General features: G+C 41.8%; 1 protein-coding gene across 10 annotated transcripts in view; it reads right to left on the reverse strand.

Moving 5' to 3' along the window:
• MAP7 (microtubule associated protein 7) overlaps positions 1-24,147 on the reverse strand; it is a 167,040-nt gene that overhangs the window by 2,877 nt on the left and 140,016 nt on the right. For 5 of the 10 annotated variants that reach the window (XM_032844835.1, XM_032844829.1, XM_032844832.1 and 2 more), the window contains 10 exons: positions 22,749-22,900; positions 16,978-17,093; positions 16,350-16,633; positions 14,150-14,378; positions 12,825-13,008; positions 12,525-12,626; positions 11,868-11,918; positions 11,694-11,751; positions 8,961-9,066; positions 415-638 (listed from right to left, as the gene is read on the reverse strand). In XM_032844835.1, the coding sequence (XP_032700726.1) occupies positions 415-638; positions 8,961-9,066; positions 11,694-11,751; positions 11,868-11,918; positions 12,525-12,626; positions 12,825-13,008; positions 14,150-14,378; positions 16,350-16,633; positions 16,978-17,093; positions 22,749-22,900 (1,506 nt within the window). The remainder of the gene's footprint in view (positions 1-414; positions 639-8,960; positions 9,067-11,693; positions 11,752-11,867; positions 11,919-12,524; positions 12,627-12,824; positions 13,009-14,149; positions 14,379-16,349; positions 16,634-16,977; positions 17,094-22,748; positions 22,901-24,147) is intronic. The other 5 variants (XM_032844836.1, XM_032844834.1, XM_032844837.1 and 2 more) reach the window with 1 other exon arrangement.

Here is a 24,147-nt window from a genome sequence, read left to right on the forward strand (position 1 = left end):
AATGTGATGGCAGTCTTCATACATCTGAAGGGCTGGAAAGATGGAACAAACACCAGGGGGCAGAACTGGGCCCGAGGTCCCTGCATTATGGTGAGGCATTAAGTGCTTGTCTTTATAGGACGCCTGTTCTGACAGTGAGTGTTTCTGAGCAGTGAGGACTGCTCTGTGAGGAGAAGGTGATGGACACCCAGCTGGTGATGCCGACTGGATTTGTACACCCAGTTGGGGGAACAGGACGGGCCTCAGAATTTGCCCAATGCAATTCAAAATTCAAATTCTATGATCCTTACACAATCTTTTCCATGTGGTCCCTAGAAGAACAAAGCTGCCCTAGTCACACTGCATAAGGTTTGTTCCCTCAGGTGGTGTCACATATTTGTGAAGGCTACTGAAGGGAGCTCGAGGCAAGCTTACCTGCTGTCTGTTGTGTTTGAACACCGTCTACCTGAGGCAGGGGCCCAAGTGTCCCTTCATCATCAAAGGCCAGAATTGGATTCAAAGGAATTTCTGGGCTCTCACTGTTGGTGACATCTAATCTGGATGGTTTAGATCCAATGGGTAAGTTTATAATTTCCTCAAAATTTTCATTCTGAACAGATACTCCATTTTCACTTGGCTGTTTTTCCAAATTGGGAGTACTAGGGAAATTGAAAAGTCAAAATTGAAAGGAGTTAGCATTAAAGCTGGAAAAAAACATTTTTAAAACAACTGGAAACTGTTTTGTATTAAATCATTTTAGAATTTTAGAATCAAATGTTAACACTGACGGACCACATCATTCACAAAAATGTTGAATTTTGACATATTTGCAATTTTACTCTATTTTTAAAAATCCATTTTTGTTGTAAAAAATTTACCAGATGGAACCATTTATCAGAATAGATCATCGTTGTCAACACACACATAACAATCTGTACCACAGGCATTTTCACACACCTTTTGTTTGATAACCAGTAGCCCATATCAGGTCCTTTACTTCAAAGATGAGGGGATTGAAATTCGGGGGAATGGGGGATAATCTGTAGAGTCATAGAGTGACTGACACATATAGTTCAAACTGAATGTATGATCTTCCGATCTCTGGTCCTGTGTTCTGCTCATTATGCCATTTTGTACATACCTGGCTATTCGGATGCTAGCCCTTCCTAGGTACCTCTGGCTTCTTAAATTACGTGCAAATTTTTTACAGGTATATTGTTTAAGACCAACCTTATCTTTACCCCTTAAATCTGCCTCTGACCCCACCTTACTTTTTCATTAATTCATGCTCAATATCTTGGATTTATTTTTGGCCACCAAATCCTTAATTTTCTATCTACAGTTCCTCTTAGGTTTTTTCCTCTCTTTAGAAGCTCCATAACCAAATTGAAAGCCTTATATATGTTCATTATTCTGCTTTACAAGGCAGCAGAAACAATGCCTCTACAAATGAATGCTAGATTGTTCACTTTATCGGAATGCTGCAATAAGCATATATTTACAAGCTTCGTATTTTGTTCAGTGCTCAGCTCATGTATCAAAAAAACAAAATACCCTATTTGACAAAATTCTAGAGTTAAATTTTCCAAATGGAAAAGACTAACCATATGAGACAAAAATTGTGAAGGTCTTAACTTCTAATACATACTCATTTTTTTTTTTAAGATTTTATTTATTTATTTGACAGAGAGAGATCACAAGTAGGCAGAGAGGCAGGCAGAGAGAGAGGAAGGGAAGCTGGCTCCCTGCTGAGCAGAGAGCCTGATGTGGGGCTCGATCCCAGTATCCTGGGATCATGACCTGAGCCACCCAGGTGCCCTCCCGCCCTTTTTTTTTTTTTTTAAAGATTTTATTTCATACTCATGTTTAACTATAGGAATGTTTAAGTATAGGAAGGTCTATGGAAAGAGGCTAGAGATAGAAAATCAGGTCTGTAGTACAATGCCAACTGCTTGAACTTTAGCAACTCAATTCATCTTTTTCTGTCTCCTTCCCAAATGGTAACAAAAAGCTAATATGCATCCAGTTTTTCCATTGCTTTTTGTTTATTTTGAGGAATCTGCTTTTTTACCCTGTTGAGGAAATAGTTTACCTAATTTGCAAGAAATAATGACTTTCGGAACACATTCTAAAGCACTTCTGATTTAGATATTTTGGTATATTTTTGTTAATTAAAACTTTTCGGGGTGCCTGGGTGGCTCAGTGGATTAAGCCTCTGCCTTTGGCTCAGGTCATGGTCTCAGAGTCCTGGGATCGAGCTCCCTGCATCAGGCTCTCTGCTCAGTGGGAAGCCTGGTTCCCTCTCTCTGCCTGCCTCTCTGCCTACTTGTGATCTCTCTGTCAAATAAATAAATAAAATCTTAAAAACAACAATAAACAACAACAACAACAACAACAACAACAAAGCCAAAAACTTCTCTTGGGTGCCTGGGTGGCTCGGTTGGTTAAGCGTCTGCCTTCAGCTTAGGTCATGATCCCAGGGTCCTGAGATCAAACCCCACTTCGGGCTCTCTGCTCAGTGGGGAGCCTGCTTCTCCTCTCCCTCCTCCTGCTGCTCTGCCTGCTTGTGTTCTCTCTCTCCCTCTCATTCTCTGTCAAATAAATACATAAAATTATAGACCTTTTCTTCTAGGGACAAAAAATATCTGTCCTAAATGCCTCACAAGGTACTGCAGGGTACATTGAAAGTATTATTTGTAAAAGTCTGTGAAAAATAACATAAAAACAGTATACAAACTCAGAGCATGATGGTGGTTTTCTGCTATTTCACCAAGAAGGCTTGGCATCACAGTAGTGATTCAGAAGGCGTGTGTGTGCACGCCCGACACCCACGGCTCACCCAACACCCGCTGCTCTAGGTGCTTGGACCAGTCACCAAACCCATCCTCTTGGGTCTTTTTTTTTTTTTTTTTTTCCTTTAAAGATTTATTTATTTGAGAAAGAGAGAGAGCATGAGAGAGAGAGATCATGAGCAGGGGTCAGGGGTAGAGGCAGCAGCAGACTTCCCGCTGAGCAGGGAGCCCAATGAGGGGCTGGATCCCCAAATCCTGGGATCATGACCTGAGCTAAAGGCAGATGCTTAACCGACTGAGCCACCCAGGTGCCCCCCACCGTCCTGGTTCTTTCCAAACATTGATGGGCTTTCTGTAACCAGGGAAATGGTTTTGATTCTTATCCTAAAGTGATTTTCAGGAGAAGTTTCAGCAAAAGGTAAAGAAGAGGAATGCATTTCCAAGTCCCGTTTTTTGGCCACCTCAACTGCCCTCACCTTCCAGGCTTGCATGTGCTAACAAGTTTTAATGGCTATGCCAACCCAGACTTGAGTCAACAGCTGACTTCATTTTCCCCTCCCACTCCTACCTGACCTCTCCACCCATTCTTTCTTGCTAGCAATTAGAGGAGTAATTGTGCTATACCTTTGGATGGCCAATTATTAGATGTTCAGAAGACACTGTGACTGGCAGAAACTATAAAACTGAAACTGAAGTCACTGGGATTAGGGAATATCATCTGTGTGTCCTCTTAGGGTAAGAACACCAGCTTTTGAAGTCCTTTTCTTTGGCTATACTCTGGCAGCTGAAGCTGGATGCAAGCATCTTCAAAACTGTGCCCTTTGCTTGCTAAAATCTACCTAGGGTTGCACCTGGCTGACTCAGTGGGAGGAGCATGCAACTCTTGAACTCAGGATCATCAGTTCTAGCTCCACATTGGGTGTAGAGATTACTTAAAAAACAAAATGAAAAATAAAATCTACCTGGGGAAGGAGCTGGGATCATGGTGGGAATCTGACAGTCCATATGTCTTGCTATAGCCAGGACCTAATTCTTTCTTGATATTTATTATCATGGTATAGCAAGTTATTTATTGTTATTTAAAATTTTTAAAAATTATTTATTTTACAAGTAACTTTAAAATTAAAAGTGATACCTCTCTTTCTGTTTGAATGGTAGGGGCTTGGGAATGTTATTTTCCTTTAGGACAAACTAAAAACAATAATAAACTCCTATAGTTTGAAGGAAAACCGCAAGGTCAAAAACCAAAATTACGGGGTGCCTGGGTGGCTCAGTGGGTTAGGCCTCTGCCTTCAGCTCAGGTCATGATCTCAGGGTCCTGGGATCAAGCCCTGCATGGGGATCTCTGCTCAGCAGGGAGCCTGCTTCCCACCCCCCACCCCCCAGCCTGTCTCTCTGCATACTTATGATCTCTCTCTCTCTGTGTCAAATAAATAAATAAAATATTAAAAAAAAAAACATACCCCAAAATTACTACATATCCCTTAAGAGTGAAGGATCTTAGCCTGGGGCAAAGAACAGGCATGAAATGTCTCCTGGGTATTAGCAGGGTAGGACAATAGCCCAGGAGAAGTTTTCAGTTTCTAGAACAGATTTTCTGCTGGGGGTGGGAGACTGTATCAGAATGACCTGAGAAACTTAAAATAATGTCTTCCTTTCTCCACACCCCACACACATTTGTACTCACACATTCATCTGTGTTCTCTGTTTCTTGTTTCAAAGCAAGTTTCTTATCCACAAATAAACATTCTCCTCCATTCTATGGGCTCCTCCCTCTACAAATACTCATTCTCAGGAACCCCAAATGGTTCCTTAGTAAGAAATCATCTTGGCCAAGCTCATATATTTCTTTGCACCTATAAAAGCTGGCCAGACTTCTGGTAACTCCAACCCTCTTCAGTCTATCTACTGTCAGCAGGGCAAGACGACTTGCTTTCAGGCTTTAAAAGGCATTGCACACAAAAGACTGAGAACACTAGAAACCACAGGGGCCAGCTACGTCACTCAGGCCCCTCAGGGCTGAAGTCAGGTTCAGGGTGGTACTGGTGTAGGGTTTCTCTACACCAGGAACTGCTGCTCCACCTCGCTGCTAGAAAATACTAGGAGGACGCTCTGACATCGCCCCAGGGGTGGGTGGGGGGAGAATGTCTCCAAGTTCACGGCAATTTTTCCTGAAGGCAAGGCAAACCAATGTATTAGATAGCTGAAGCATTAGGGAAAGTTCACTTCTCCAATTCCGAACTAAAAGTATTCATTCTTTGGAGTGGTGTTTTCTAGTGAAAACACCCTGCCGCGTGCAGACAGCATTCGCCATGGTGGATTTCCACAGGGGACCACCCATCTCACGGTCTTCAGAAGGGACCCTGGGGACCTCCAATCCATGACTCAACTCCCAGTAAGCAGGCTGGAGGGATCTATGCCTCTACTTTGGGGGCGTGGTAGGGTATTTAATAAACATGTGAACTGATGACGAGGATTATGGAATGTTTCACTAGCCATAACACACTGAGGTAAAAAACGACTTGGTAAGTGGTACCAAGATCGGCTTGAAACTAGGATAAAGGGAACATCCGTGGATGCCATTTATTTGTCACTTGAAAAATCTTTCACAGGCTTCCAAAAGTAAAACTGTGAGTCCCCGCTGAAGCAAAGGGAATGTGAACAGGAAACCATCTTAGGGAAGGGTATGAAAGGTTAGTAGTGGTCCTTCTCCCGGTGGAAAGAGTATGAGTGGCAGATAGCCTCAGGGGTCCGGGCTAACAGCAGGTTATAATAATCTGGAAGACAAGCAGGAGGAAAAATTTAAGTATCCAGATAATGATTATTCTGGGAAACGCAACCCTTGAAGATAATGGGCAAAAATCGTCAAAATGTCAGGGATGGAAAGGGCAGTGGGTTTAGAGAACCACTGTAAGCGGAACCATCCTCAGAAGATGAAGAGCTCTCAGGGACAACAGACGTGAGAGATCTGCCAGTCACCGGAAAATGGATCCAGGTAACAGTGATTCCTCATGTTTTTATGGTTAAAGAAGAAGCCAATAAAATGCAGGGCAGGAGAAGATGGGACATCAGATACAACATAAAAGCACTTTCCTGTAATACCACACTGCAGCTACACCAGCATGCTACGTCTTCTGGACACTGCACCTTAGAAGGACAAAGAGGAATAACATCTAACATTTGCAGAGTACAACATAGTTTTCAGAGCTCCTTCACAGACAATATCTCACTGGACTGTTTGGTACCCTGGGGAAAGACTCTTCAGGTCCAGACGACAAAACTAAATCTTACTTAAGTAGGTTAATCCCAGAGTCACTGAATTTCTCGAAGTAATACTAGGAATCCAGCCTGGGACTTTTGGTTCTAAAGCTCTTCTTCCTCAACCTCATGCTCGTGCTGAAGAATCTTCAGAAAATACAACTAAAATGACAAAGAGCTGGAGAAGGAGCCTTTTTAAAGGTAAGGTGAGCCTGTCACGTTTGGGTTTTTCTTTACTTTTCTTTCCTTTTTCTTTTTTTTTGGCCTTTCAGCTCCAAATTCAACCTTCAGTCTTGCTCTGAAACTGGAATAAATTAAATAATCGTCCTTTGCCAGCTGGCACAATCTTTGAGGTTTGTCCTTTAAGGCTGCTGGAGAGACATGGCATGAGGAAAATTCTGCTTCCTGTTGTGGTGGCTGTGCTTGCTCAGCGGGCCCCTGCAGCACACCCTCGTGGCATTCCCAGTGTCCAGCTCTTGGTGCGCGTGAGGCTGGCACAGCACCAGCCCCTGCAGCAGAAGCAGCTGCCCCAGCACCTTGCCAGAGCCAACGTGTGGCAGAACTGAGACACCTCCTTGTGAACAGTTCTCCTAAGCATTCTAGAGGGTAGATATCTGGCAAGTTCCACCACCAAGTTTCTTTCATAAAAGAACTTGTCCACCATCCAGTGGGTCACAGCCATACCCTCACCAACAGGGTCTGGATGGAAGCCTGGGGAAGGGCACTCTTGCTTGGGTATGGCTCAGAGATGTGGCCACACCTTAGACCGTATTCTGGAGTTCTCTTCACTTCTTACTAGCAATCTGTTGTTACTTTCATCCCAAGTAAGAGTTAATTATTCTTGAAGTTAAACTTTCCTGTTCAAATTAATTTGCCTGGTTTTTCTCTCCTGATTAGACCCTGACTGACAGACTAAGCTTAAGAGGACTACTCGCTTTATCAGATGAAAGCACAAAGAGAACAGAAATAAAATCTATAAATTTACAAAAGGTATGGAAATTGTGAGAAAGGACTTATCCCCTAAAACCTAGTTTCTTACAACCACGGGTTTTAATTTTGGAACTGCAAATAAGTAGGCATAAGAAAAATAAAAAAACACTTATTTTTGTTACTAAAGAGATGATGCTAAGTGGAGGTATACGCTGTTTTAAGATTGGTGTGGATAAATTCAAGGAAGATAAATTTAGAAATAATTGAGGGAAGCAGGGGTTCTTGGGCTACATAATCACAAACCATGTATCATGCCATGGGGAACAAACAGAACACCGCATTAAACAATCCCTAGAGGCCAGGATCATTCAGAAATGCATTGTGTTTCTCAAAATGGGATGCAATGCTCTAGATGAACTTCACAAATTTATGTTTTCATTCTGATAAAAATTGAAAAAAAAACAAAAACAAAAACAAAAAACCAAACTCCAATAGAACAGTCTCATCACCTACACGGCAGTTTACCATAAAGCTGAGTTTCGCCACATGATTTAGTGTTTCATTTTACATTCGTATTTCAGAGCTTACGTGGCAAGGGCTGATGACAAATGAACTAGGTTGAACTGGGTACACAAATACTGTGTCAGTGCCAAGTAAAAGCCAAGTGATCTCATGATACACTTTATGAAAAGAGATTTGAGGTCTGAAGGTGGGTTAAATAGAGAAAAGCAATGGGTGAAATCAATGATCAGAAATAGAACTTTACCATCTCATTTCACAGAGTAAAATTATGTTTCAGGCAATGATTAACTACTTGATGATTTTACCACTGAAAAAAGTCAGCTAATGTAAACTAATGTTATTGATCAGATAAAATTATCAGCGGTTTAATAAACCTGGTCCTTATAGTAATGGGGTTCTCTCTGTGATACTTTTTATTCTTTCATAAAAGTCTCTTTTTTTTTGAAGTCAGTGAATTTAAGATCATAAATTATAGCAGTTGGGGATGAAAACTTTATTTGAAAATCTAACTAAAAGCGTAAAATATCACTTAATATATATCTTAGTGAAGATAATAAATTTATTCAACATGGTTGAAAGCTTATTAATAAGCTCTCTCTCAGGAAAATTCTTTTCTTTGGTATTACAGTGGGAAAAATAAAAGATTTTACTGTCCTAGAAAGATATCAATGGATGTCTTATGACTTATGGACATCTTAGAAGGACTTATCTTTGCATCGCGGCCAATATTGTAAAACACTGTGCAGTGTGTGTTTTTAGACTAAGAAAAAAGTTAATTTGAGGACCTTTAATTCTCTGATGTTAGCAAACACCTGGCATTAGAAACAGGAAAACATAAAAGAATTAAGTAAATTGGAAAAAAAGTCATAGCTGAATTTTTTTTTAACAGTATTACAAATATTTCTTAAAGACCTTTATGCCTGGAGTTTTAGGCACAGGCTAGGATTAATCTGATTTTTTAATTTTTGACAGTGTTCTTAGGATGTTGTCAATATAAACACCAAAGAAGAGAAAGGCAATCTTTTTTCAGCCCACACTTCTTTCTTGACTGTTGTTAGCAACTGTTTGTTTCTTCAATAAGAAGCCTTACTACCAATATAAGAAATACTGGCATCCAAATTATTTTACTGTAGAGCAAACTTGTGACAGACGAGAATATAACGTATGGTGAAAATATGCTATTAAAGGGTGTGAATATGGTCTAGATCATGTTAAATATATACAAATAAAATGCTTCCCTGTAATTTTCTTTAATAGGCATACAAAAACCTAACTATCATATTTAAAGACTCAAGAAAAAAAAACATTTTCCCTTTCTTTGACTACAGAATTACTAGCTCTACCAAACATTAATGGACACAAAGGAAAATAAATCTTGATGTTAAAACTTTGAAATTCTGTCAGGCTTAAGAAGTTCTGATGGGGTTAGCACTTTGCTCTCATGTATATCAGGAAAAAGGGCCCAGTTGTTTAACTCACCTCTCCACAGTCACTGTCGTCGATTGGTGTGAGGTAACCGCATGTGGGCTGGCCACTGGTTCTCCATTTCCTGGAGAGTTTGTCATACACGGAAGTGCAGATACCACTGGACACAGCAAAGAAGATGGGACAAATGGTTACTATGGCTCTAGTATCAACCCTAAACCTGAGGACCCAGGATGCCTAGATTTATGACCTGGCTCTGCTGCTTACCGGCTGTGTGACCTTGGGCAGGCCACAAACTCTCTGTGCCTCAGTTTCCTCATGAATAAGAATACCTACCTCATAAGCCATGGGGAGAATTAAATGTATTAACATATGCAAAGTATTTAGAACCGTGTAAGGCTGGAAATCAGTGTTGTTACTATTTTTGTTTGTGCTAAATTGACTGTGGACAAAAAGTATGTAATGTTGAAACCAAAGCAACTGATGAAGACAGCAGTAAGCTGACCTGATTAGGCTGATGGTGAGTATCTTCTAAAGAATTTAGAGCAAATCACCATGACCTACCTTAAGTGATAAAAAATAATTTTTAAACTCAGTTTACTTCTAGTCACACTTAGAATGAAAAGGATTTCATGAATGGAAGGCCAGTGAATTGTACTTTACCAAGCCACCTTGTCGTTCAGTGCTCAGTGATGTAGTCCAGCTTATGCCAACAATATTGACGACATACTCCAAAATCTAAGCCAGGGTTACTTAAAGTCCTGTAAACCTTCATACTGATTAGAGTTTCAGGGAAATCTGTGGCAGTTTATGGTTTCAGCTCGACATGAAGAAATAGCTGAAACATAATTCCAAGGAAGTGTTATTTCATAGCCTGGCACAAATGCACTAAAGCTGCCAGAGGTCCAGAGAGTCTGATAACTGAAGTGATTAATAACTTTATTAAGGGAGCCAAAATTCACAATTTTGTGATTACACAAATTTGGTAATAGGCAGCCTTGGAGATTTCTGATAGGTCTGTGAGCTCGGCTGTCTGCCTGCCCTAGAATTCTCTTTGGAGCACTAGTAAAACTATTTAGCCCTCAACCACACATGCAACAGGGAAAAGAGGAATATTTGTTAGATAATCCCTCAGGCCTCCTTTTAGCAGTATTAACTCAAACTAGATTTATTATGAGTGTTGATAAACACAGATATGATGACTGAAAAGTTGCACCTTCCCTTTTAGTTTTGTTGGTTCTCAGGCTGAGGTAGAAAGAATATTGGAAGAATTGAGGGGGGAAAGATGGAAAAACAAACAAACAAACCCGGCCCTGCGCTAACTACACTCAAAAAACCCCCGTACTCGTGCAATTTACACCCTAAAATGCTCATTCTGACTCATGGAGGGTCGTGCCTGCGTAAAGTCTCCATGAATTATGACATTTGTGGAGACAACCTATTAAAAATGCAATGGGGTTAACAGGCAACCATTGGGGTTATTCTCTGAGCAAATATAATTAGGGCATCTTGAAAAAAGCATGGAAAGCTCACTAAGAAGGGATCACGACATTGAGAAACTCGGGATAGCTTCTGCTGAAATAAAACCAAATCCCAAGACACCAACATATTAACTTTTGAAAGCCTCTAGAGTTTACAGAAAAATTTTTTTTCACATAGATCATTTCATTTGATCCCTAGTCTTACAAGAAAAAAACAGCCAAGGGAAGTGAGGTATCTTTGGTTCTTTCTTGTCACATTGATACTGTAAGTGAGGAAAGAGGAAGTGTGTGATGAGCTGCGTACCAACCACCTGTACGTACGATCGTGAAGACCATGGGGGATCGTAGAACAATCATAAGGTTGGATTCCAGTGCATGAGCTCGGCCTGCCACTCGAATGAATTATTCCTCGGGGGGAAGGGACCTAGCCTGGCCTGTTCACACTGAATCCCAGAGCCTGCAACAAGGCCTGGCACTGGCAGGTCTCCGAAAATGCTTGCTGACTTCAAGATAAACCACTTCTACCCCACAGGCTGCAGCGGAAATTAAAGAAGAAAATGTATGCAGGTGGTACCTGACACAGAGAGACCATTTAATGAACATTAATTGAATTTGGGTACTAATGCATTTGTATTTTTTTTATATTTGGGTATTATTTTTGGGTATTATATTTGGGTAAATTTTATTTCAAGCAAATTTGGTTTAAAATCACCAAGATATTAATTATCTCTGTCCAAAGCCTAGAGGTATCAACAACTTTCCAACAAAATCTCAACTAATTTCTAATTTTAACTCTACTCTGAAGTCAAAAGTTAAAAAGGTATAAATTCTTTTGTGAGAACTGCCATACATACGAGTTGTCAAATGTGCAAGTTTAGAGTCCTTAAGAGCAAATATAAATACATGCTACTTTAGCAGACAATAAATGATAAATGAAATTTAATTTTATAACACAAAATTCTTCTAATCATGTGTGTATAAATATTTATATGTGTCTATTATCTCTCTGTATAGGCATGTATCTATATACACACAGATATATACAAACATATATCCACACATGTGGATATTTGTAATATAACATGATTTAAAATATTAAGCACACTATTAGAGTATAAACAAATGTGAAAAAACATCTTCTAGAAGTGTGAGAGTTTTACATAAGGGGAAAATCTACAGACATATACCTAAGCTTCTGTAAGTCAATGAGTACTTTTTTCCCCCGAATCAATGAACATCTTCATCTCTAGACAGTTAATCCAAAAATTCTACAATTGAATTTGTTTGAATTCACTGAAATAAATACCTGTTCCTCCAGTGAGAACTCCCTTGGTTATATCTCCATTTCTCTGATCAACAGTTTTCTACCAAAAAAAAAAAGAGAGGAAAAAAAGATTCTTAATGTTAAAGTTGCAAGTGAAAGTAAAGAAAAAAAAAAATAACAACATTAAGAATAGTTTAAAAATGGCCTCCTCAGTACCTTATCTGTAGCTTCTGTTCTCCTTGTTCTTTTCATAATCTCCTCAAGTCGCTACGAGAAAGGGAGAATTTTTTTTTTAAAGATTTTATTTATTTATTTGACAGAGAGAGATACAGCGAGAGAGGGAACACAAGCAGGGAGAGTGGGAGAGGGAGAAGCAGGCTTCCTGCTGAGCAGGGAGCTCAATGCGGGGCTGGATCCCAGAACCCTGGGATCATGACCTGAGCAGAAGGCAGACACCCAAAGGCTGAGCCACCCAGACACCCCCGAAATTAGAACTGAGCAAAGGGGTCATATAGGCAAAGAAGGCAAGCCTGGCACATTTCACTAAGCAGATGGGTCATCCGAACACCTCTGTTACTTTGGACAATTATAATGCCCACTGCTCCCTTTTAATGGGCATTATTCATATCAAGGCTGGAATTGACTTAAGCCACATGAACCGCGGAAGGAACGGTTTTTGGTGCGGTCCGCACCGTGCGGACAGATTTCTTTGGAGATGATGATTAATACCCCGAGCGACTTCAGTTTCTCTGGAATGCGCAGAGCGCGTTTGCTTTCTGAGAGCGGTGAGCTAGTCTCCTGGTCTTGGGGCTTCAAGGCTGGGGAAGAATGGGGACAATGAGCACCCCAGGCTTCTGTTCTAGACACAATCACCTTTTTTCTTTCCAGGCGCTCCTGCTCTTCTCTCTGGAAATGCTTCTCTCGCTCCTGCCGAACCCTCTCTGCTTCCTCACGAAGGCGAGCTTCTTCTTCCTTCTGGAAACAGGAAGTGGGCCTGTGCTTCAGGCGGGAAGGGGTGCCGGGAGGCGGAGGCACCGGGGCCTCAGAGCAGGTGCGGGACTCACACACACACACCCCCTGCTGCAGGGACTCGTCCCGCACGCCCGGCGCTCTCCTCTGCTCCTCTGCGCGGACCCAGGCCCAGTCTGGGTGGGGGGAGGGGGGTTCCCCTACCTGCTTCTGGGCGCGCTCCTGGTCCTCGCGCTCGCGCCTCTCGCGCTCCTCCGCCTGCCGTCGCAGCTGCTCTTCCCGCTGCTCTTCCCTCTCCCGGGCCTGCTCGGCCTCCAGCCGGCGGGACTCCTCCTCGCGCCGCGCCCGCTCCTCCGCCACCTTCTGCGCCAGCTCCTCTCTCTTTTGTCTGGAAAAAGACACACGCAAAGCAGAGATATACCGGGGTGCGCTCCCTGAAGAAAGGCTGGAGTTGGTGGTTGGGGCCTGAGGGCTGGAGGGAAAACCTCCCCGATGCGCTCACAGCATGGCTCGGGGTCCAAGAGGAGGAGCGACCCTCTATTCTTCCTCCCCCATTTCCCCAGCCTCGCGCTGCCTCGTGGTAAACAGAAGGAACGTGCAAGCACTAATGCTTTGAGGAGAGCCTGTCTTGGGAAAGGATGTGCAACCGAACTACCCTTAAAGGCTCAGACTAGTTTTATCCAATAATGGGACAGTTTAGCAACGAGTTTGAACATTCGCCCCCCCCACCCCCAACCCCCGGAAGTCTTTGTAAATTAATAAAGGTTACAATGTTCCGTTAACAGGGCAGGACAAGACAGACCACGTAAGCTCCCTGCTGTGATCAAGTGTGTCCAGAGTTGCTGCCTGGCACTGGGGCTGCGGTCCTCCCCCAAGATGCAGCTCTGCTTGTCTGAAGAACAATGTCTTTGGCTTTGGTTGTATTAGCTGGAGGAGGAGGCCGACTAAGCCAAGGGTCCCTCCCATCCGGCCCAGCAGGCAGTCATGGGGCACTGAATTATCTCACCCAGCTACTCCCTGAGAGTTCTCTTAGGAGGAAAACACAAGCTTCTAGTTTGTGGCTTTAAAAGGATTATTAGAAAGATAATGAGGATATATGGAGATTAGAAATATGTTCAGTAAAAAAAAAATCAGACTGTACAATTGTACGTCTCTTTTGTGATACTGTGGCTATAATTATGTAAATAGGTGTGTGTGTGTACATATTTATGTATGTCTATAAACCCCTATTGTGTTCAGAGACTAGAAAGGATGACCCAAAATCCACTTTGCCAATGACTGAAAACTGGTAAGACTATGTATAGCTTTTTTTCTTTCTATAAACCTTTCTCCATCAATGTTGTTATACTGTCATCAGAGCAAGAAAATGTGATTTAAAAAAAAAATCACTTAGTGATCAGAGGCATGACTCTGAAGCAACTAGTCCATTCACCTTCATCACTACTACCAGCTCCTGTCTCTCAGACTAAAGACTTAATCCAAGGTATCCCTAGGATGTCCCTGCTCATTGAACAATGTCACTGCTTTACCTTTCCAGCTCTTCCCTCTCCCTCTTCTCCCTTTCCTCCTTCTCTCTCTGCTCTCGGGCCAGCCGTCTCTTCTCAGCTAGCAGCCTTGTGGCCTCTTCTGGGTCAGTGGTGCCTGCGGAGGTCTTGGGGGAAGTGGCGGCAGTCACAGTGGATGGCGAGGCTGGGGCTGGGCCTGGGGTCGGCGCTGGAGTGGGGGCCAATGCTGGAGCCGAGGCTGGGGCTGAAGCAGCTGTACAAACAGGTACAAGGAGAAAACCAGTTGGAAACAAAACCCAAAGAACAAAACAAAAACTAGCATTCCCCACACCCCAGGCCTAGAATTCATCATTATAAGAGAAAAGGGAATGTTTATTACTGGGTGTTCTCACGGTTTCACTGTATTCTGCTTGTAACCAGGCAACAGATACAAAAAGGTGCATGTGTAAGGGAGACATCCAACAAAGCTGACACTCTGTCACCGGCTCCTATTTTTATACAAGTTAATCAGTTAACAACATATATCAAATGTGTACTCAGTACGGAGCCTCACGTTAGGTTCTGTGGGAAGTTATACTCTGAACAAAAAGAAGATGAAATCTTCCATTTGTCTTTCATTACATTTAAAAAATTCCTTCTCTTTAGTGACTATTTGCTATTAGCAGACCAAAGCCTTTCTACGACCATCCTCAGGGTCCCAGCCACGAGCCCAGATTCAGGCTGGGAAGATGACACCCGATGAAGATGAAGAAGTCCCTTTTGTCTACCCAGAGCTGTCTCTAGGTCTGAGACGGGATGAGCCTAGGTCGTCTTCAGGAGCCAGCGCTCATATTCCTTACCCTTTTGGGCCTCCCCTGTCCGTCTTGATGCCAAGATGCAAGATGGCAGTACAAGTCCTCTGACCTGATCCACACTGAGGAAATGGCCCAGAGAGCCACACTAGAAGGCCAGGAGTCCCACAGAGATGCTCCACTGGGAGGTGTGATCTCTGGTATTCTAGACCCTCCCTTCAAGATTAACACATTCTACTCTGCCCCCGGGACACTTTTCAGCCTTTCTCTTCTCTCTCTTTCCATGCAAACAAATATTGGACCCTTCCACTGTCAAACAACATTGTCACTTGTCTGAGTTATCTATTATCTCTTTGTCCCTACCCCATCTTCAAATTAAGCCGTAAGGAGAAAACTTTTGAATGAAGACAACTTTCAATAAAAAATATTGAATTCCTGGTTTCAGGTGATTCTAAGTTTCTGGCTAAACATCTGGTTTAGTCTGGCAGAGATGAGATCCACTGGGTCTTCTGAAATGAGTTCTGACCTCCGTCAAGCACCAGAGGCTAGTCAGTGGTCCTTGGGCTCCACTACACACAGGGTATAACTGGCCATTCTGTATTTTATCTGACATTCCCGCACAGGACTTGACTGATGAGCTTGTTGTCTTTCAGGGTCCCCGGGTCTACCACATACTTGGATTCAGTAGATCTAAGACAGAGCCAGGGCTCTGTCCTTTGAAACATTACAGAAATGGTGAATTAAAACTATTTCCATAAACCCTTTGAAGATCTTCACTGTAAAAGGGCGAGACTAATCCCCTTCATTTGAGTATGAGTTGAATGTAGTCACTTGCTTCTGATGAATTGACTATGAAGAAATTGTGACTTCTGAGTGTATGACTTCTGAGACCAGGCATAAAAGGTGTGGAATGCTCGTGAGGCTCTCTCGCAGATCACGCTTTCTGGGGAAATCCAGTAAGCGAGTCCAGCAGAGAGACTGTGAGGACATAAAGCAGCCCCACAGAAAGGTTCGTGTGCTAGGAAATGGAGCTCTGCCATATGTGTGCGCCATCGTCCAACCACCCAGCTAACCTGCTTCCAAACTCCTGACCCAAGAATCTGTGTGATATAATAACTGTTTATATGAGCTTCAAAGTTTTAGGCTGATTTGTTACACAGCAGTAGAGATAACTAATACAAGCAATCCTGATGTGGGGGCTTTGAACACCACGTTCTGTGAAAATCTGGACTCAGTCAATAGAAGGTCTCATAAATCATACCTGAATTAATGTGCTGTGCCTCCAATGACAGGCTTTTGATCGGATGTTCCTTCTTTATACATAAAAAAATCGCATATGGGAAAAGCTCCTGAAGTTAACCTTCGAGGAAATGTCTAAGTCCCCCAGGAAGAGCAGGCAACACACGCTGCATCATAAGGCAGATGAACCTTACCGGGAGCAGCTTCCGGCTCAGCAGGTGTCCCCTCTTCAACTGTGGCTTCTTCCACCTTCACTAAAGGTGTTCTGCCCTTAAGTGATGGCTCTTTGGCAGCATTCTGGGATTCCTTCTCAGGCTCTTTCCTGTCGGGTTCCACTCTGACTTCTCTCTTGACAGGGCGGATGTTGCCAGGGGATGGGGGCCGGGCCTGAGCAGAGGCCGCTTTGACTGATCCAGGAGGCAAGGACGAGGTTGGTCTGGGTGTGCCAGGCAGATGAGGGAAGGATTTGGATGGCAACCTGGGCAACACATCGGGGAAAGAGAATGGAGCCATCAGAGCCAGCCTGCCAGACCCTTCCTTTCCCCACTCCTCTACCATGTGATAGTCCTAGCATGCCAGCACCAGGAAGGAAAAGAAATGAAGATACCAAGCTGATGTGTTTGTTTTTTTATGTAGCAAACAGAGAAAAATTCACTTTAGAGACTCACTCCTATTTCCTTTTTCCTTTCCTACAAGGAAAAATGTTATTCCCTAAGTCAATGCCAAACAGTGGGGAGAGAATAAATAGTTTGCTTTCAGAGAACAGAAGCTACAGATGCTTCAACATGCGGCAACCCAGCCAACCTCTTAAATTTCACTTACCAAAGTCGGGAGGGAGCTGGTGATCTTGCTTTGGAATGAGATGGAGACAGTGCCCTCCGAATGCCAGATGTGGAGTGGAATGGTAGGTTTTCTCTCTCCTTCTCTCTTTTATAGCCCTAAGTTTGGAGAAACACAATAATCAGATTTTGCTATGAGTGGAACAGTCCCATTCACAGTATCAATAGTGGAGCTGCAACCCACTAAGTGGCTTTTTGGAAAATTTCCAGCCTTTGTCATTTATATTCATTACACTGCCACAAAAAGCCCTTGTTACCTCAAACCTGAACCATATAACTGAACTAACACCATCTGACACTGATAATAAAATTGTGGATGTCTGAGGTGGAGTTACATTTGTTAAAAAAAATACACTAATACTCTTAGAAAGCACCTATACTTACTTTGTGCCTACAATAACCTGGGGCAAATTCTCTCATTATCTTTTTTAACCCAGACAAGTATCACAATAAAAGTGACTTCCATTTCTCCCTGCCCACCCCCCATTTTAATTCTTCAGCACTTTTTTTCCTATGTTGGAACATAACATATTCAAGACTTACTTTTTAAAAAAATTTATGTGTCTGCTACATCAGAGGTTAATTCCTTTTTTCCCTTTATACTGATACTATATAAGTAATTCCTTTCTCATCTAATGGCCTTTGAAGGAAAAGTCAGGTTCAAGGTGAAGAATTTTAGTTATTTTTAATCTTCTTTGGTGATAAAATGGAAAAGGGAGAGTGGGTCAAAACATCATTCCTCTTCTAATGGTGCACTAGAAATTCAGCCAGGGAGGTGATACCTTTTCTAAGTCAAAATGAACAAAAGGAAACCCAGAACTGTTTGGTAATCTATAGCCAACTGCGACAAAAAAGACAACAACAACAACAACAACAAACCGCACAGAGCAAGAAAGACTCATTCTAAATATCTAAAATACGCCAACAAGGTCCTGGGATGGGACTGGATGCTCACCAGAGGCATGTGTATGAGCACCTGTCAGTATCCCACTCCATGCGACCCTTGCAGGAAAGCAGACTGTGGGAGTCGAAGGCAAGGGACAGAACTTCATTTATTTTATCTAGCTGTAGGGCCAAGAAGCTGGTAGTGTCCCCTTTTTCTCTCCTTCCTGCATGGGACAAGCATTAATTCCCTTCTTCCTTTCTTTGTTTCCTCCTTCTTACTCCCCTTCAGGGTCCCTTCTAATTGCTTCTCTCCACTTTCCTTAGTAGCATCCTAGTTGATGGATTGGGCTAGAGGTGGGGGGAAAACACGAGTATCAAATAATACTCAGTGTCTTCCCAGAATTTCTAAATAAAACTAATGAACAAAACCGGGGCAGGGAAGAACTTTACAAGATGCGTGTCAGTTCTGTATCACTTGTGGCTGCCTGACCAGCCTTTGCCCTGATTTCTGGTCCCAGAAGGTGGGAGGTGAGGCCTCAGAAGTCAGTTGTTGTCCTTGGATGGCAGATGTGGCAGTCAGCACCGGGGAAACTTCCGGCTGCTATACTGGGTGGCAATCATGTCTGTAGCTATCAGCGCCAGAGTGGAAGGCCTGGGGCTCTTCCCAAGGGAAGCTGGCATTAAGCACCTCAAGTAACTTTTCTTTTCCTTTTTCTCAAAACATTTTACTTTGGCTGAAGTCAAATTAAGGAGCGATCCGAATGGGAAAATAATTCAGGGTAATTTGTGATGCAGAGGAAACAGGGATGAATTTCATCATCTGTGTCTTGATAAGACAGGCATCGAGGGAAAGAACCTACCAAGAACTGTATAATCCTTCTTTTTGGATAAAAAAAAAATGTTAGAGTGCCACTGAACCAATTCTTTCTAAAACTGCCCTCCCTTTATTCACCTTAAAGAGGTAGGGAAAAAGGCAAAGAGAGGTTGAGAAAAATGTTGAATACTTGAGATGACATCCTCAGGCAGGTAGATGGTTTTACCCTCTTAGATCTTTCAGATGTCTTTTCACTGGTCTTGTCACCCAATCACCTGTCTGGGTACCACACATGTAAAGGCATTCCTCGTCCTCCCCCGATCTGAGTTAATAGCCAGTGGTCTGTACAATAATCTTTCCTATTAACATTCTCCACAAGGTCAATGTGGAACACACACAGCAAGGTGCACATGTCAGTGGACACCAGACCAGCAGGACAAAGACTTTGACTTTACCATTAGAGTTAGGGTTAGAATACAAATAATGCTCAAAAGAGACAATATAGACCAATACTCCAAGACCCTGCTTGTCCAATAGAACATTCTGTGATAACAGAAATGTCCTACATCTGTGCTGTCCAATAAGCTAACCACTACCCATATTTGGTCATTTGAGTTTAGATCTAAATGAATTAAAATCAGATAAAATTGAAAAAAGTTATGGAAACATTTCTACGTATAATAGCATCAGAAAGAATTAAATCCTTAGGAATAAACTTTACCAAGAAGGCAGAAGACGTGTACACTGAAAACTAAAAGACATTGCTAAAAGAAATGAAAAGAACACAAATGGGAAGACATTCTGTGTTCACAGACTAGAAAACTTATTGTTAAAATGTCAATACTACCCACAAGGACCTACAGATTCTAAGCAAGCCCTATCAGAATCCAATGTCATTTTTTGCATAAATACAAGTATCTATTCTAAATTCATATGGAACTTCAAAGGACCCTGAATAGACAAAACAATCTTGAAAAGAAAGAACAAAGTCAGAACACAGTCGCTTCCTGATTTCAAAATATACTACAAAGCTACAGTAATCAAAACAGTGTGGTACTGACATGAAGAGAGACATGGAGACCAATGGAGTCAAGATCCCAGAAATAAATCCTTACGTTCACAGTCAAAGGATCCTCAATAAGGGTGCCAAGACCACTCGATGGGGAAAAAGACAGTCTCTTCAACAAATGGTGCTGGGAAAACTGGATATCCACAAGCCAAAGAATATAGCTGGACCCTTACCTTACACTGTAAACAGAAACTAACTCTAAATGGATTAGAGACCTAAATATAGTGCTTAAAACTATAAAATTCCTGCCAAAAAACAGGAAGCTTGATGACACTGGATTTGATAATGAAGGATTTCTTGGATATGACACCAAAAGCACAGGCAACAAAAGCAGAAATACACAAATGGAACTGCATCAAACTTAAACACTCTTGTGCATCAAAGGATACAATCAAAAGAGTAAGGAAATAAACTACAGAATAAGAGAAATACTTGCAAATCATATATCTGATAAGAGATTAGTATCCAGAATACATAATATCCAGAATATGTACATATGCTACAACTCAAAAATTAAAATTAAAATGAAACAAATTAAAAAACAAGATTAAAAAATGACCAAGGACTTGAATAGATTTTCCTCTAAAAGAGATATGGGAATGGTCAACAAATATATAAAAGATGTTCAACATCACTGATCATTAGAGAAACGCAAATCAAAATCACAATCAGACAGAGCCTCACGCTATTAGGATGGCCACTACAGAACAAACAAAACCCCAGAAAATAACAAGTGTCGGTGAGGATGTGGAAGAAGTGGAACCCCTCTATACTGTTGGTGGGAATATGAGTAATATGGTTCATTTGCTATGGAAAACAGTATGGCATGGCAGTTCACCAAAATACTAAAAATAGAATTACCACAAAACCCAACAATCCCACTTCTGGGTATATATCCCAAAAGACTGAAGGCAAGACCTTGAAGAGATAATTTGCTACCCACATATACAGCAGGGCTAATCATAGTGTTATTCAGATTCAAAAGGCAGAAGCAGTTCAAATGTCCACCAGCAGATGAATGGATTAACAAAATCTGGTATATGTGTATGCGTGTGTTCATGTGTATGCGCATGCATGCATACACAAAATGGGATATTACTGGCCTTAAAAAGGACAGAAATCCTGTGACATGCTACAACATGGGCGGACAGACCTTAAGGACATTATACAAAGTGACACGAGCCAGTCACGAAAGGACAAATGATTCTATTTATATGGCATGTCTAAATGTAGTCAAATTCAAAGAAATAGAAAGTAAAATGGTGGGTTGCCGGGGGCTGGGAGAGGAGGACATGGGGAGTTGTTGTTCAGTGGGGATAGTTTCAGTTTTGTAAGATTTAATTAGTTCTGGGGATAGGCTGCACAACAATGTGAATAGACATAACATTACTGAAATGGATGCTTAAAAATAGTTAAGATGGTAAATTTTGTTACTTTTTTTTTTTTTTTTTACTATAGTTAAACATTTTTTTAAAAAAAGGAAATGGAATTGAAAATTCTTTTTGGTATTCTCACTAGTGACTTTTTCTTTTTTTTCCCCCCACTAGCCACTTCTTAAGTGTTCCATAACCACTGGTGGCTGGTGGTTCAGCTGAACTCCAAGGGGCAGCTCTGGGGTATAAGGGAATTGTGAGTCACTTCCGGAAACAGGTATTTGCCTTAATATTTGGTAAGGCGGTGAAAAGATGACCAATAAATCAAATACAGAAGAGGAAGGTATTAAAAAAAATTAAAATGGGTGAGAAAGCGGAGCTTCTGAATCATGTGATGACAAATCCCTCTCCTTTAATCTGTTGGCCAAGGGTCTGCTCTGATCCTTCCCTCCTGGCATGTTAGGTTGTGTTTTTATCCATAACAAGATGCTTTTCCTTTGCTAAGGGCTTCTCACCCCCTCCAGGAAGTCCCCAACCTCTGGGGACAAAGCTGTTCTAACTATGGCTTTTTATCCACAGCTAGGCTTTCTGAGGCTAACATGCTAATGATGAACAACTACCCAGACATCCAAGGTAGTTTCACCTCAAGCTTCATTCGCAAGACCTCCTTGCAGCGCTGGAGGTCTGGAGGTCTGACTCAATCAGGAATTAAACGCGGATTCCTGAAAACCTGGGGCTTGGAAGAAAACTGCCTATAGGAAAAGCCATCAAGCTCTCACAACCCTCAATCTGAACTGCTCTGCGAAGTTAAGATTAAAAAAAAATTGTTCCGCCTTTCATTAAACAGGTCACGGTATTCCCATGGGAATGAGATCTTCTGGTCCTTTAGGAGTAAGTACAATGACTGAAGACCACACAACAGTATCTACTTCTTTCAGCAGATACCAAATAACACACAGTGTGAAGAAGAAAGGTGCTTAGAGACACAAAAGTTACCTCACTGCATTTATGGCACGAAATTCATTATCAGTGAAAACTTGCGTTGGCTCAGCCACCTTGCCGGTAATCACAAGTACAAGTTATATTCTTCACTTGCAAAATCCGAGTCTCTGACACAGCCCAACTGCCTTTCAAGAATTTGTTACCTAGCAAATCACTAGTGTTTTCAAAATACTTGCTTACTATATTGTAAGATTTGGGCCTTGACAGAGAGAAGCTAGACAGACAAAAATGCTTTGTTTTGCTTTTTTTGGTGAACCACATTCAGAGTTCAGCAAGCTTCTGGATAAGGTGTAAGAAAAGGCAGAGGCAGCCGTCCAGGCTCACATGCCCTTCCAGGGCTTTCTGACTGGCAAACATGAAAAAGTTTGCTGGCGTGACCTTTATTCGTACACAGGCCCCCGGGCACGCACACACTTGAACAGAGAATAGTTTTCATTCTCAAATTCACATTTCTAGGGGGAGCCCAACTCACATTTCTAGAGGAAGTGTGGGGACACCACCGCCCACGTGCGGGCACCTCCCGCTCTGACACCCACAGGGCACCTGGAGCTGGTGTCCATTCTGCACAGAAACAGCACAGACTCGCCAGGCTGCTCCCACCGGCTACTCACCGCGGTGCCGGGAACCGTCCTCCTTCTCGCAGAGCCCTCCGGTGGCGTTACCGAGAATTTGGGTCGCTCTGTCAGATTTCTAGAGTGTGCAGCTCTGTAGGGCATGATGTTGATGGGGCTGCAAGATGCTGAACGAGGACAAATGGGGATAACTAGGATGTAGGTGATTGTTTTACACACAAGAGCGCCAGAGGAGCAGTTGAAGGAAAGCCAAAAGCGGGTTCAGGAAAAGGAGCAAAGCAGAGACAGAGAGAAAAGTAGGGAGAAGAAGTTATTACCTAAAGGTGTCCAGAACCATCACAGCCAACTCTCCTCTCACAGTCCTATTGGTTTACAGCGTGTCCAAAAAGAAGCCATGTCCAAGTGAAAAATCTAGACTACGTAAGTTATTGGGCTATTGAAATAGTGATTAAAGATTCAGATGTAGTCTAATAATTAAGGAAAGCAATGGGCTTATATTCCTATGAACTGATGGTTCTGGTAAAACACGACATTAGTGACAGATCATTTTATATAAGGACTGTTTATAAACAGATTTTTCCTAATTAGCTTTAAGATGGAACGAAAGGTGGAGACAGGAAGTAAGCAAGCAGGCAAGCAAGGTGGACTCCAGCCATTTCAGGAGTAAAGTTCAACAGCCAGTGGAAAACGCAACAGAATTTTTATAATGTTAAACAACCAAGTCATACTAGGTGTTCAGGCTTGTTACAAGGATAACTGATAATTTCCAGAAACAAATTCTGTAAATGTTTTGTCTCTTTAAAGCCAGATCAGATGCGTGACTTCTGGGTTTTCCCAAAAGCCAAAGTATTTGACAGTTTATAACAAGCAGTAGAAGGTATGGGGATACGGAATGTAATCATTTCAAATGGTGCACAAAACATATACATGTTAGAACGGCCAAAAATAAAGTTGATTTGTGGATAGCTTTTACTGTTTTACTCAGGTTTGGTTTTTTTTTTTTTTTTTTTTTTTTTTTTAAATCACAGTTTCTGAATATTTACCTTCACAGAAACACAATCACTAATCAAGTCATTCTGGGCAAAAAAAAAAAGGTTTAAGGAAGTTCATATAACATGACATAGGTATCAAAAGTATGGATTCTAAGGTTCCAAGGTTCATTTTTCAGATCTCACCCAGAAATCTTTTTCTCCAGCAAAAGATAAGACAATTAAACATGACTCCTTGCAGAGAATACTATGTGCTTGGATAATGTTATAAAATGACTTTACCCAGCTATAGCGATTGTAGCAAACTTTTAAAAAGACCATTATTTCAGCTAAGTATAATGGTATTTATTAGTAAATTAAAAACTCGAAAGTTCACAAGGCAAATTAGGAATTTTGGAATTATAGAGTTAAAAATGTTATTTTGGTTTCATTTACAGACAGAAAGTTGA

The sequence above is a fragment of the Lontra canadensis genome, unplaced genomic scaffold (assembly GCF_010015895.1).
Source record: "Lontra canadensis isolate GAN:19392208 unplaced genomic scaffold, GSC_riverotter_1.0 scaffold156, whole genome shotgun sequence".
NCBI lineage: Eukaryota > Metazoa > Chordata > Mammalia > Carnivora > Mustelidae > Lontra > Lontra canadensis.